Source organism: Tasmannia lanceolata, unplaced genomic scaffold (assembly GCF_043159265.1).
Source record: "Tasmannia lanceolata isolate RefF3 unplaced genomic scaffold, GAP_Taslan_0.1 ptg000003l, whole genome shotgun sequence".
NCBI lineage: Eukaryota > Viridiplantae > Streptophyta > Magnoliopsida > Canellales > Winteraceae > Tasmannia > Tasmannia lanceolata.
The window spans coordinates 48,364,425-48,377,969 of NW_027518680.1; the positions used below are offsets into that span (position 1 = coordinate 48,364,425).

General features: G+C 33.6%; 1 protein-coding gene across 11 annotated transcripts; it reads right to left on the reverse strand.

The window, feature by feature from the left end:
* Positions 1-1,047: 1,047 nt before the first annotated feature.
* Positions 1,048-13,096, reverse strand: LOC143855411 (uncharacterized). Of its 11 annotated transcripts, none has more exons than XR_013237874.1 (8): positions 12,943-13,096; positions 3,854-3,973; positions 3,669-3,740; positions 3,324-3,449; positions 3,207-3,245; positions 1,931-2,037; positions 1,328-1,821; positions 1,048-1,182 (listed from the first exon to the last, which is right to left on the reverse strand). XR_013237874.1 is itself a non-coding variant. In XM_077365542.1 (4 exons), exons 3-4 carry the CDS (start codon positions 7,578-7,580, stop codon positions 5,886-5,888), a joined length of 1,608 nt encoding a protein of 535 aa, XP_077221657.1. In that variant the 5' UTR covers positions 7,581-8,927; positions 9,019-9,096; positions 9,223-12,918; the 3' UTR covers positions 5,876-5,885. The 11 variants fall into 11 exon arrangements, 4 of the variants coding, with proteins under 4 accessions (XP_077221657.1, XP_077221649.1, XP_077221646.1 ...); XR_013237875.1 differs by having other exon boundaries at positions 1,049-1,602; positions 1,686-1,821; XR_013237873.1 differs by having other exon boundaries at positions 1,049-1,821.
* Positions 13,097-13,545: the final 449 nt, after the last annotated feature.

Genomic DNA, 13,545 nt, shown 5'->3' on the forward strand with positions numbered 1-13,545 from the left:
CTCGTTACTTTGCACTTGCAAAAGAAGAGTTGGAAAGTAGTGGAATATAAGTATTTAACATAGTTTCCTATTTTTGAAGTTAAATGGAGATGACGATTTCACGATTTTTGTCCTAAAAAATAGGAAAAAGATAAGATGGGTAACCGGTTACCACATTGTATTAAAACAAAACTAAATCTGAACTGTAGATTTATGTAGGTGAAAGGATCTCAATAGGTTATTAGGGGTATAGAGTATAGACTATAGAATGGCGAATATTTTAGAAAATTGAAGAGAAATATTTAATAGGAAATCTTAAATTTACACGTCAATTTTGGCGTTTTATAAAGGAAGTTATGGAGGAAAATAAGTAAAAGAAACAATGGGAAAGTAAAGTAGAAATAACATTTGGTAAGTTACCATGTAGGGAAACGGAAACGATTTATTTATGGAGTTTTATATCGTAATGTTTGTAGGAAATCAATTTACGTTTTGTAACCGCCAAAAAGGGCCTTTGGAATAAATAGAAATTTTTTTTCTTTCAATTCTTTAAATGAGACTTACACACGGAAGTTAAAATAATAGATACTTTGCTATATTTATGGAGATTAATTAGGGAAGAGAAAAGATACACACGGAAGTAAAACGAATTTTGAAATTTCGGTGGAAAGAGGGGCTGACAAGTGGCACAACCACGGCTTAGAGGATTCCGCTTTACTTATATACTAGTTGCAGACCCGTGCGATGCATGGGACGGCCCAAAAAAGAAAGATTTATAGCTTTTTTTAAGATAAAAAAGTGAAAATAAAAAAGAAAATTCATAAGATATACAGAAAGTTTCAACAGAAGAGAGTATGAGAAATTCATCCAAAGATGGACATATATATTCAACAAAAAATAATGTATAATTGAAATATTTAAGCATAAAAACAACGGAAATTCGTAAAATTTTGCCAAAAAAATCATGAATCAGAAACAAAATCAGAAATAAATAACCTAAAAGGTTCGAATAAAAATGCTACTCACGCATAACAAAAAACTTAAAGGGCCAAATAAAAATCCTGCACTATTTTTTTTACTATAGAGGTCAAGATGAATATTTTGTTCGAACATCACCGCTCCTAAAACAATAAAATAATAAGAGGTCATACTTCTCTAATAACAAAATATGTAATAACAGAAAGTCCAGATTGCAGAATAAACCTGTAAAAAAGAAGAAGAAGAAATTAGTAAGTTCAATTCTTACCAAAAGAAAGTTCAAACTCCTCATGCTTCTTATAAATTACAATTCTTGAATAATATTAAATATAGCTTCAATCCATAAATACTGTAATAAATACCCACTTACCATACATTCTTCAATTACAGATACTCAAAATATTAGCTCCGTCTTCTATGAGCCGGTGGCTAACAAAGTACAATCCTATGAGCCAATTCACAAAATATCATCCGCTTAAGTCCAATGAGTTCATTACAATCCTAGCTCCACAATTAAAAAGACAAATAGACTTATCAATAGTGGATATTTCATCGAACAGTTGGTGATCGAGGCTTGTAAAGACCAGTATCCTCTTTTAAAGTTGGGTGTTAGGAGCTAGAACACCTCTCTATTCTTCTCTTTTTCTGTAAAACAACCAAAATAATAACAACAAGAGATAAATGATGAAAATATAGAAAACATTACAAAAGACAAAGAGAGGAGATACACTGAATTTGGTGTAAACTCTTTCAACCATCAATCCACCATGTTCCTTTTTATCTGTATTGATTCGATCTCTAACACACAGTATAGGTGCTAAGATCTCTGGGCTTCCAATTTCATCGAAAATAACCCAAATAGCCCTACAAACAACGAAGCAGATCAAAAAAAAATTGTAATGGTGAAAAATCAATCAGTAAACGGATGATCCATCTTTATGATAAAACCCAAATATGATAAGGCTAATCAAACCTGCTTTCATCCTCTCGATTGGCTTAAAGCAAAGTGGCTATATTCAAATCGGTCGTCATATTGTTGATTTTCGCGGCAGTGACTGGCCCAATGGAAGAGGAGGATCGCTGGTGCAAATGTGGCAATATTAAAGGAGGAGGAATGGAAAGGGTACTATGTATTTGGAGTAATTTTGTTTTGTGCTGATTTTAAGGCAATTAATTCTAAGATTAAAATCTTGAGACGTCTTTTGGAATGCACGGTTAATCGTTTTGAATTATTTCAGGGAGATTTAAAATCGGCAATTGATGATTTTAAGGGATTTAGGGGCGTTTAAGAAGGTTATAAATCTGTAATAAATTGTGGGGTGGAAGAGGAAACATTTTGAATTGTTTTAGGGAGATGAAAAATTGGCAATAAATAATAAATCATAGAATAGCTTTCTAATAATAAATAGGGATACAGAAGGATACATTAGATTATTAGGATAGAAAAGGCATTTCATTTTCCCAATTTTTTGCCGCTCTTATTCTTAATTAAAACAGGATGAAGAGGGGCTGACATGTGGCACCAGCACGGCTTAGAGGATTCGGCTTTTCTTATATAGTAGTTGTAGTCCCGTGCGATGCACGGGGCGGCCCAAAAAGAAAGATTTAAAACTTAAAAAGGAAGCGTTGTAACTTAAAAAGAAAGTTTTATAAATTAAAGTTTTAGCTTATTACATCCAAGTTATAGTTTGTAAAATCCTGGATTATACAATTTATGATTATAAAATTCGCCTATATTAACGCCTCTTTACAGATGAAAAAATAAATTGAATCTGGTTTGAGTAATTGAGAAAAAATATAAGGAAATAATTGTAGTATCTTAATTCCAAACAAAGGAAAATATAGTTTATATGAGCACATTAAAGGAGAATAGTGGCCATCTTTTAATCAAGTATAACGGTGATGTTAAATACACAATATAATTATAGATGTGTATAAAATCTGCTTATTCTCCTTCTACTTTGTGTCAAAATATAAGACCTAATTGTAATAACAAATTTGTAATTAAAAAATAAAAAGGAAGAAAAGACATAATTATCAAAACAGAATAAAAGTAAATAAGTAAAAAATTGTGAAACAATAACAATAATTAAGTAGATTATTTTTAACATTAGAGTTCCTTAAAGCAAAGAAAAGAAGTAATCATTCTCTTGGAATAACATAATCAGTTCATGAGAAATTATTAACATCATAGTTTCTTAAACCCAAAAAAGAAGTAATAATTTTGATGACATGAATCCAATTCTGACTTTGTTTGAACTTCGCATTCTAGTCATTCTTTTGAATCCCTGCAAGAGTGAATGTTTTTTTTGTTAGCATACAATTTTTTATGCAATTAATTTTTTATATATAGATATAGTTTTAACCTTGTGAATAATTTTCTTGCTCCTTGGAGGAGTTTCATTGAAAATTTGAGCATCTGCTTCTGTATTTGCTCCTTCCTTGGGCTCTTCATCTTCCGTAGTTCTTTTTTTTGGCAATAATTTTGTCTTCTGCATAAGAAATAATTTCGAATGAGCAAGTCATGTTATAATTATATATATATATATATATATATATATATATATATATATATATAAATTAATGTGTACATTTTTTGTAGAATTTAAATGTAAAGCATGTATTGTCTCCAATTCTGCATATTTTTCAGCGTCAATTATTTTTGAAACAGTGAAATTCTGCTTTGATGTTGTGAAATTGAATGCGGTCACCTTTAATTGAAATAGATATGTTCTACCTAATAACTCTTCAATTGCAGGTGGCAGAATTTCTCTATCTTCATCCTGTAATGTAATAAAGTTAGTTATTTTCTTCATTAAAATAAATGAGACATAATGCAAAATAAATTGTAAAAATTTGTAAAATCTCGTTTAAAGTACTTTAATTAGTTGGGTACCTTTTTTCAGGAATGCTAATCTGTGTAACGGGTTGCTGGATTATATTTTCTGCTTCCTTATCAAATATCACAAAATTTGGTGATGCTGTGTGGTCTTCAACCTCTAATTGCAGCCTATACCTGCAAAGTTTTAAATTGAACATATTGAACATAAAATATTTTTTAAACTTTATTAATAATAATTTTTTTGCCGGAGTTACCTTTTTAATGGGAAGTTAACTTTCTTCTCGCATGTAGGACACCAATAATATGAGCTTAAAGGATCACATTTCTTCCTACAGTCGTTGCATGAGATATAGTACCATCGATAATGCAAGTTAACTTTTATGATTGTTGCTTCACAGGAAAAAAGTAGAATCCTGTAATTTTTTATGTTAGTTTTATTTTTATGGTATTTTTATATATTATTCTAGTAATGAATTTTTTAACAATATTTTGTCTAACCTTTTGCTCGCTTTCTTTGATGAAATCTAAGATCTGTTGCACTGTTCTTTTGTTTTTTTTCAACCAATTCTCTATCAGCTGCTAATGATTTCTCTATCAGCATGTTCTTTCAGTAAATGACGTCCCCCTATCATCTTTAGAGATCAGAATCTGAAAGGAAAAAAAATAAATTAGTAGAAGATCTTGTGTCATTTTTAGCTTTTATTTTAAATAACTTTAGTTTTTTTATTGACTGACCTGTATGTAAGTTGTTAAAAACTTCTTTATATACAATATTTTTTGTGTACTCATTTTCGTCGCCATCAATTTTTTCTATCAATATCTTCAGACCATCAGGAGATGTCACTCTGGAGATAGCAACATATAGTTGCCCATGAGTGAAAACAGGCTTTGGTAGATATAGACCAACTTGCTTAATAGTTTGGCCTTGACTTTTGTTAATTGTCATTGCATAACAAACTCTGACCGGATACTGTCTTCGCCACAAAACGAAGGGCCACTTCGATTCAGTAGCTGTTAATATGACCCTGGGAATGAGAACTTTTGTTCCAATATTTTTTCCAATGATTATTCTTCCTTCGATAATCCAAGTGGCTAACTGAGTTACTATTAGCCGTGTACCATTGCACAATCCTGCATTTTGATTGATCTTTCTCAAAAGCATGATAGGATTTCCAACTTTCAGCTGAAGAACGTGATTTGGTAATCCCGGAAATTGTAATGTATTAAAAAACTCTACCGGATAAATCATGTCCTGATCAGCGACATTTGACGAAGCTTTACATATTGAGTCTGAGCTAAGATATGAATGTTGTTCCCCAGCAACGAATTGCATCAGGTATGAGTTTATTTCATCGACTGTATGATTTTTTGGAGTCAATATTGCTCTTTCTTGAAGATAATGCGCGTCTTTGTAACTATTGTGGAACGATGGATATGTGATAGATACTATTTCACTTATGGGGTTATCTCCACCATGTATAAGAAGATGACTTGGAATTTTAATCCACGAAGGTTCGCCATCTTCTTCTCTTGATATTGATTCAATCTTGCCATCTCCGATATCTAAAACCCATTTGCTGAATTCTGATATTGAATTAGATGTACTGTTGTCGGCTGAACATGGATTCAATCTCATATTTATTTTTAAATTGAAGACCTTGCAATGGTCCCATAAGTAGGAATTATTTATAGAAGCAAGCACAACTTCATGTCTTCCTCCTTTCGGAACAACGGGAAGAATCTGTCTGAAATCTCCACCAAGCAGTACAGTCTTTCCTCCAAATATCTTGTCTCTTGAATTAAGATCATCAAACCTTAATATGTCTTTTAAAGTTTTGTCGACTGCCTCGAAAGCATGCTGGTGGTGCATCGGTGCTTCATCCCATATAATGAGCGATGCCCGTGTTATCAATTCCGCAAGTTGGGTACCCTGATTAATGCCGCACGTGGAGTTTTCTTCAAGATTGATTGGAATTTCGAATCTTGAATGAGCAGTCCGTCCTCCTTGTAAAATTAGAGCTGTTATTCCAGATGATGCCACAGCCAAACAATTTTGCCTTCCGAACGCAACCTTGCAATTAAGGTTCTATACACATGTTTTTCCTGTCCCTCCATGGCCGTAAACAAAAAACAGTCCTCCTTCTTTTTCAGTAACTGCTGTTACTACAGAATCATATATATTTCTTTGGTCTGAGTTAAGTCCGCTGTATAACTCGGCGTGCTCTATCCTTAACTGTTCTTTGTCATACGATGTTTCTTCTCTTATGAGTCGATTATTCAGTTGGCTGAGTAGTGTTGCATCAGGCAGTGGGAGTGGCTTAAAATCTATCAAAGACTTGCCATTTCTCATGAGGATGTTTTCAATCTCAAACAAAATGTAACTTTGTATTTGATATTCATTTAACTCTAGTTGTGGATGGCCAAATGCATGTCGTTGGCGGTACTGAATATCAACAGATAGCAGCTGCCAATTTCTTTCCCACAGTTCGAATGGATTAGTGATTTCACAAAAGAGTAGAAGAGTCACAAATAGTTCTTGTAGTTGTCCTGCAGTTGCCCATTGTGATGCCTCATTAATTGCATCATGCCACTCCTTGTCGCCATCTAAAAGTCCAAGGGAAAAGTATGCTGATTTAAATGTTTGATGTAATACAGCGTTGACTGTTCTTATCTCTTCATAGCTTCGTGGGCCTTTAACAATATTTAATAACATCCTCAAATAGATCCTTTCCCCAGAACTCAGATGTGCATAAACTATCCTTCCTATGCACTTCACTTTTTTCCTTTGTTGCCATAACTTATCTTTTTTATTCCATACAAATTTTGTGGGGAATTCAGCAAAGGTCAGATTTCGAGCACCTTCCTCAATGCTATTTGTATGCATCCATTGAGTGAACATTGTTGTTTCATCATCTTCCTTGTTCAGAACTTGGTTGATGGGTTCAGAATCTCTAAAAGTAATGCATTGCTCATCAGGAAGGTGGAACGCCATTCTTTCAACCGCAGGTGTTCGGTGTTGAATATCAAATTGAAATATTCTCCAGCATGCTTCACATGCCGAGACATAATGACCGTCTAGATAACTTTTGATTTCATCAATTCTTTGAATTTCTCTATTATGATTTCCAGGATTTCTAGAAATGTCCTCTTCAACTATCATTGTTGTCTTGTCGGGTCCTTTATTAATGTACTTGAAAAGATATTTTATCGCTCTTGACCTGTTGCACCACTCAACATTTATGTGAGATTGATATTTTACAATCAAATCAACATTGTGTGGTACTACATATCTGTTGTCTAGTTTTTTATCTCCCTTTTGTACAAATCTATCATTATCTCTTCTTCTGTAAACTGGAAACCCGTCTTCAGATAGTGTTGTCTCGGTGTAAAAAAAAATTGGAAATTTTTTGCTGCAATAATTTCTTCCGATCATGCAAGGTTCTTTGTTGTTTGCTGCCCCACATGGTCCATGCATCATAAATTCTGCAACTGCTGCATATGCGGTATAATCACTTGTCTCATCTGGTATTTCTGCTGATATGATCTTGTCAATTTCAGATGATGTTGGATACTTATCTGATTGATGAAGCCAAAGTAATATATGCGCGTGTGGCAGGCCTCTTTTCTGGAACTCAATAGTGTAGACAGCTGAAAGTTGAAAAAGCATGTTATATATTTTGTTATTATCTGTAAAAGTATATTTAAAAAATTTGTCATAAATTTCTAAATACACACCTGCTATGACTCTTCCAAAATGTTGTAATTTTATAAGATCTCTCATTAATTGATCGAGCTTAATCTTGAAAACTCTTGATTCAATGTATGGTCTATCAGTTGGTTTTTGTCCAGGAATTTGATCAACAAACTTTTGAATTTAAGGCCACTTTGGATTTGCTATGAATGTTAGAAATAGATCAGGATTTCCCGCCCATCTACAAATAGCCATTGCATCTTGATAATTCTGTACCATATATCTTGGGCCTCCAGTAAATGATGATGGCAAAATAATTCTTCTTCCCACTGAAGATGGAGTCATGTCACCTCTCACGACTGCATCACGTAAACCTTTATACAATTCTGCTCTTAATTGTGGTTGGTTATTACGGATCCAGCGTAATCGTTCCTCTTCAATAGCTGTAAAAGCGTCGACTAAAAACTGTTGGAACAAATGCCCACCACGAATAATTGTTTGGCTCGATCTCATTTTCTCTCTGTTGAATTCTGTATGCATAATATTCTCTCATTGTCACACAATGTCTCTTCATTTGCCTTCTTCCCTCATTACATTTATATGGTATTCCTAGATGGTAGCCATCTTCTCCATAAGGAAAAATAATTGGATACTGCATTGCCATAAAACTTGGATTCATATCACTGATACGTTGAAGGCCATCACTTTTGTGCTCTACTATAACATCCCTTTCAACGTTATTTGTCTCACTCAAGTCGCCAACAATAAGTGTAGCTACTTCAGAAGTAGTTGGCATATTATACTGTCTTGCATCTCTGCCACGGTTCCCAATAAGCCTTATATGAACCTTACATAAGTCGGATTCCTTGACACGGTCTCTTGCCATACGGAAAACCTTTGTAAGTTGATTGTAATTATCGAACATATTTAACAATCCATCAACAATTGTAGCATCTAAGATGTCAGGCCTATTATTGTCCTTGCTAATTGCTCTTATTCTGTTGGAAACCTCGTTCTCTGTGTCATATATACAGAGCTGAGCAAATTTAGGCATTTTTCCTGCCTCCGGTAACAACGATCCTATTTGATGATGGTTTTGTCCATTTATTCGAAACACATATGGACCTCTTCCATCGTTGATACGTTTATCAATGTTGCCTCCCATCGATGTAAATGCAAAAATAGAATTGTAACTTCTTATGTTGTCTCGAAATTTTGCAGCACGATTTCCTTTCTCATAACTCAAAAGCTCTGCCAAAAATTCAGGAGGCTGCTGCAGAACAGGTATGTCAACCTTTCCTTGGAGGCAACAAATTGAGAATTTTGGATTCGTTGTCTTGTTACATTTATCCACTCGCTCCTCGTACCATAGTATTGCCATACACTGTGGACACACATAACCCGGACTTCCAAAGGTCTATGCCTCGTAGAATTTTCCTACATCAAGAAACATTCAAAATCTCTAAGTTATAGGTTCTTTTTTTATTTTTAAAATAAATTTCTACCTAATGATACACAGGACACTTACTTCGGCCGACTTCTCGAACAAAGTTTGTATTCTCATTCTCCATTAATAGATCTCCATCTTCGTAAGTGCTTTGGTTTTCTGGTAACAATATATGAAATGAAAATTTATAAGTATTTCTTATGTATCCTAAGAACCAGTCTTGCCTAGTATTGTGATTATATATTGGAATAAGATGTAGAGAACTTTAGGTATTATCACTATTACCGTCATTTATTATCCTTCTTTGGCGCATCTGTCCAACTTGAAGCCTTCTAGAGCATGAACCTAAGCTTAAATCTGGACGATTGGGACATCTTCTGAGTCTTTTGTTTCTGCTCGCTCTAATCGTCATATTATCTACTTAATAGCATAAAAATTAATCCAAATATTTTTTTAAGACAACTGTTTTCCCAATTAAAACTTAATAATTTAGTATCTTACCTCTAGTATTAACACATGGTGGTTGAAGAATATATCCATTGTTGGTAACTGTATTCATTCTATGAACAGTTGTTGATGTTTGGATACTACCATCCGTATTGACAATAGAGTGTGACAGAATATTTATTAAATTGTTCGTTCTAGTATATGCGGGTGCACTATTATGTCTAGAATGAATTTCAACATCCCTAGTGCAGCTTCTTCTCCATGCATTAATAATTAACATTCGATTCATTCGGGCAGCTTTACATCTTTCCATCTTATCCATTGTCATTTTCAATCTATTAAGAAAAATAAAAACTAAAGTAGTCGATTAATGAAATCTAACAATTGAAGGAAATTGTATCATCTATTCTTAAAAGATTTCATAATTCTCTACTAAGTAAGAATTATAAATTTGAAACAAATTTATAATAATATCCAATTTACATGTACAGTCGAAAATGAATCAATCTTGCACGACGAAAGATATATTTTTTAAAATAATATCCAATTTATTTGTAGATATATTTTTTTTCAAGTGAAGGATGATGATAGACAAACCAGAATATTGTACGACGAATACAGAACGATGTGAGTGCCACAATCAACCCGGAACACAACGATATTTGCAAGCCAAAAGCGAGAAAACAAACATACACTCAAATTACCAAAATATCGTTCGATCAAGGTTAAAACATAATTCAAGGAACAGGGTGTCATTTCACTGTTATTCATATCAAGTATCCTTTATGTGATTTGGGAAGAGATATGATATTTTCACCCCCTCTGCAGTACTCATTCGCCCTCTTTATAACGTGAACAGTGGGCAACTTCAACGCTTTCTGATGCCAAATCATGTTACATGGGTGGCGAATGCGTTTTGAAGGGGGTGAAAATATCATCGCTGCAAGAAAAACATTTTTGATGGAAAACTTTTTCTTGGGGAAATTTTATTATAATATCCCTCCAAATTTAATGTATAATCATATCATTTGCACCTAAATCATGGAAATTAAAATTTTTAATGAAAAATTAATTTCCAGCATAAATGTTTTCTCGAAATCCAAACAGGGCCTTCGTATCTAATATTTTCCTAAGGCGATGTTTGAACTGGATGGAAATTTTTTCTAATTGGGTTGTTGTGGAAGCATATGCCAAACATGCCTTACTTCTCATCGTGTTCATCCTCTTTTTAAGTTTTAATCCTACTTTTTCAATTTTAATTTTTTTAAATTTTATGTTTGTTATTTGGTTTATTTTATTTTGGTCATTTGGAGTCACTTTTTAATTTTTTGTTTATTTAGTTTTTGCTGTTTAATTCTGTTTATTCTTTTTTTTCCTCATGACTATGGTTTTAGAATTATCTCCAAAATTATAGCATGGTAAAAATTATAGCGTAGTGGAGAAATCACCGTAGGATTAAAACTATTCGGTTTTAAATTCATCATAGGATTAAATCTATTTTGAGGAAATCCAAGATTCTAAAATCCGCGTATCCAAACGGCTCCTAAATGTTCTGATCGCATCAAGAGATCTTAGAATCGAGAGATCTCAATAAATCCGCGTATCCAAACGACTCGAGGAATAGATCATCGCTTGGTTCTTCCACTGCTTCATTGAAAATGTTGTGTGTGTGTGTGTGTGTGTGTGTGTGTGTGTGTGTGTGTGTGTTGTGGTTGGCTCATGTAGGATCCTCTGGATCCTTTGTATCCTGAAAAATTGTAATTCCCAGGTCTATGCAACATCTCTAGAATTTTCAATGGTATGGGACTTGGTGCAGATTGGAGGGTTAGGATCAGTCTATGGAAATGATTTTTGGGGCATAACCTATTTAGGCTATGGCCCATCTAATGGACGGTTTGGATCATACTATGGTGTGGGCCATACCGTACTTTTAATAAATTGAGAGTGCCCTCATAAAAAAACAGTAGTGCTGATAACATTTCCCTTTTTTTATAGGAATTTGCTAGCCACCTTCGCTATGCCACTTTTCGACTTGTGGCCCATCCTTTGTGCAAAAGATTGGCATGGGTGCAAAGGTGGCTAGCGAAAACATAAAATAGCAAAAAAAGTAATCATTACTATTTGTATTACGAGTTGCTAAGTTTTAAATGAAACATTACGGAAAAGTGGAAGCAAAGTAGGGAAATTATGAAAAAAATACCAACCGGATGTACTATCTTATGACAATTACCAAAAAAACTACAATGATAATTAAAAACTTATGACAATTACTAAAAAACCACGAAAACTTATGACATTGAAGTGGCAAGAGAGTGGCAGGGTATTATGTTTTCTTCTTTTTATTAATAAACTAAGATCTGTCAAAGAAAAATAGTAATATTATATTTTAATATCTCTGACATTGTAATTATACGATATCATATTATATTATATATCTGATAGATAGGAAGAGAGAAAAGCAATGAGAGGCTATTATATTATATTATACTTGAGAGAAGAGATGAGAATTATATTATATTATAGCAATTGGTGTACGCGTGGAAGGAAGAGGGACTGGGAAAAAAACTGCAAATCGAGTGGGTTGAAACGCCTCTAAAGCAGTATTGTAAAAAAACAGTATTGTAAAATCTGTTTTACTTTCTCTTGCATTACACTTGAAGAAGAAGCTCTCTCTCTCTCTCTCTCTCTCTCTCTCTCTATTATAAGTGGAAGAAAACAAAGAAGAAAATATTGAAGGATCGGTAAGACAAATTCTGAAAAACCTAGATTGGGAATTTATCTATTTGCTGGGTTTTGTGTTGTTTCTTATGTTGGGTTCTGTTTAGTTTTGTGGAATTTGTGAAGGAATATTAGTTTTCTGAGGTGGGTTTTTGTGAAATTTTGATTTGGTTTTTGTAGATGTTGAGAATTTAGTGGTTCCTCGCCCCATGCACCACACGGGTCTGCATGTATATCACTAAAAACGTGAACTACATAAAACTTGGTAAATACTTTTTACCAAAAACCTCAATTCTTTTTTTTTCTCATGGAAAATATTCTAGGAAAAACTTGTCCCTAAATCCAAACATCGACCAATCTTCAGCCCTCCATCGATGATCCAAGCCGTCCATTTGTTGTGCTACAACTTAATTAGATTATGCCCTTAGAAACATCTCCATAGGATGATCCACAAAAATCATTTCCATAGGATGATCCTAACCCTCCGTTCTATAGAGGGGTTGCATATTATGGAAACTTCAAAAGATCGGATTGTTGTTTTGTATCCCCTACTTATAAAAGACAATTTATGGTCATTTACATTTTTGGGATGTTTTTTCCTTTATATTTCTTGTGTGTGTGGTGCTGGGCGGGGGGGGTGTAATAGTGAAAAGTAAATTAAAGAAATGGGTTGTCAAATCTCATCACCAAATGTTTCATTCTAGCAGCTTCGTATTCCAAATATTCCATGAATTTTTTTTTAAAAAAGGACTATCAAAGTCCCTATTTTAAAATTAACAGAACCATGTGAAAAAAAATCTCAAAAAATAACAGACACACACCAAAAAAATATATAATTACCTTGCAAAGATGCCCTGAAGAGTTTCAGAAAGAGTTCTGTCGCTTGCCTATCAGAATAAAATTCTTTGCTAGAAAGAGAAGATATCTAAGAGGGGGTTTTAGAAAGAGTTTATATGAGAAACGTTGGATAATGAAGAGTGACAACGTTTGTGGGTTTTGGACGTTTGGAAAACCACGTGGAAAGATAGAAACGGAAGTAGAAAATACTTTTGAAATTCGTTGGAAAGAGGGGCTGACACGTGGCACAAAACGTTTGATAATGAAGAGTCACAACTTTTGGGGGGTTTTGGACGTCTGGACAATCACGTGCAAAGATAGAAACGGAAGTATAAAAAACTTTTGAAATTCGGTGGAAAGAGGGGGTGCCACGTGTCACAACCACAGCATACCACATTCAGCTTTATATATAAGTATAGATATAGGATATATATGCATTTAGTGATGACAATTACATCATCACTAAAAGAAATCTATTTAGTGGAGAGATTTTGAAGTTGTCACTATTATCTTTAGTGACACATATAATGGCGACTCAGTGACGACGAATTTGTCAACACTAAAACCTTTTAGTGGCTATTTAAGATATTTAGTGATGATTATTTT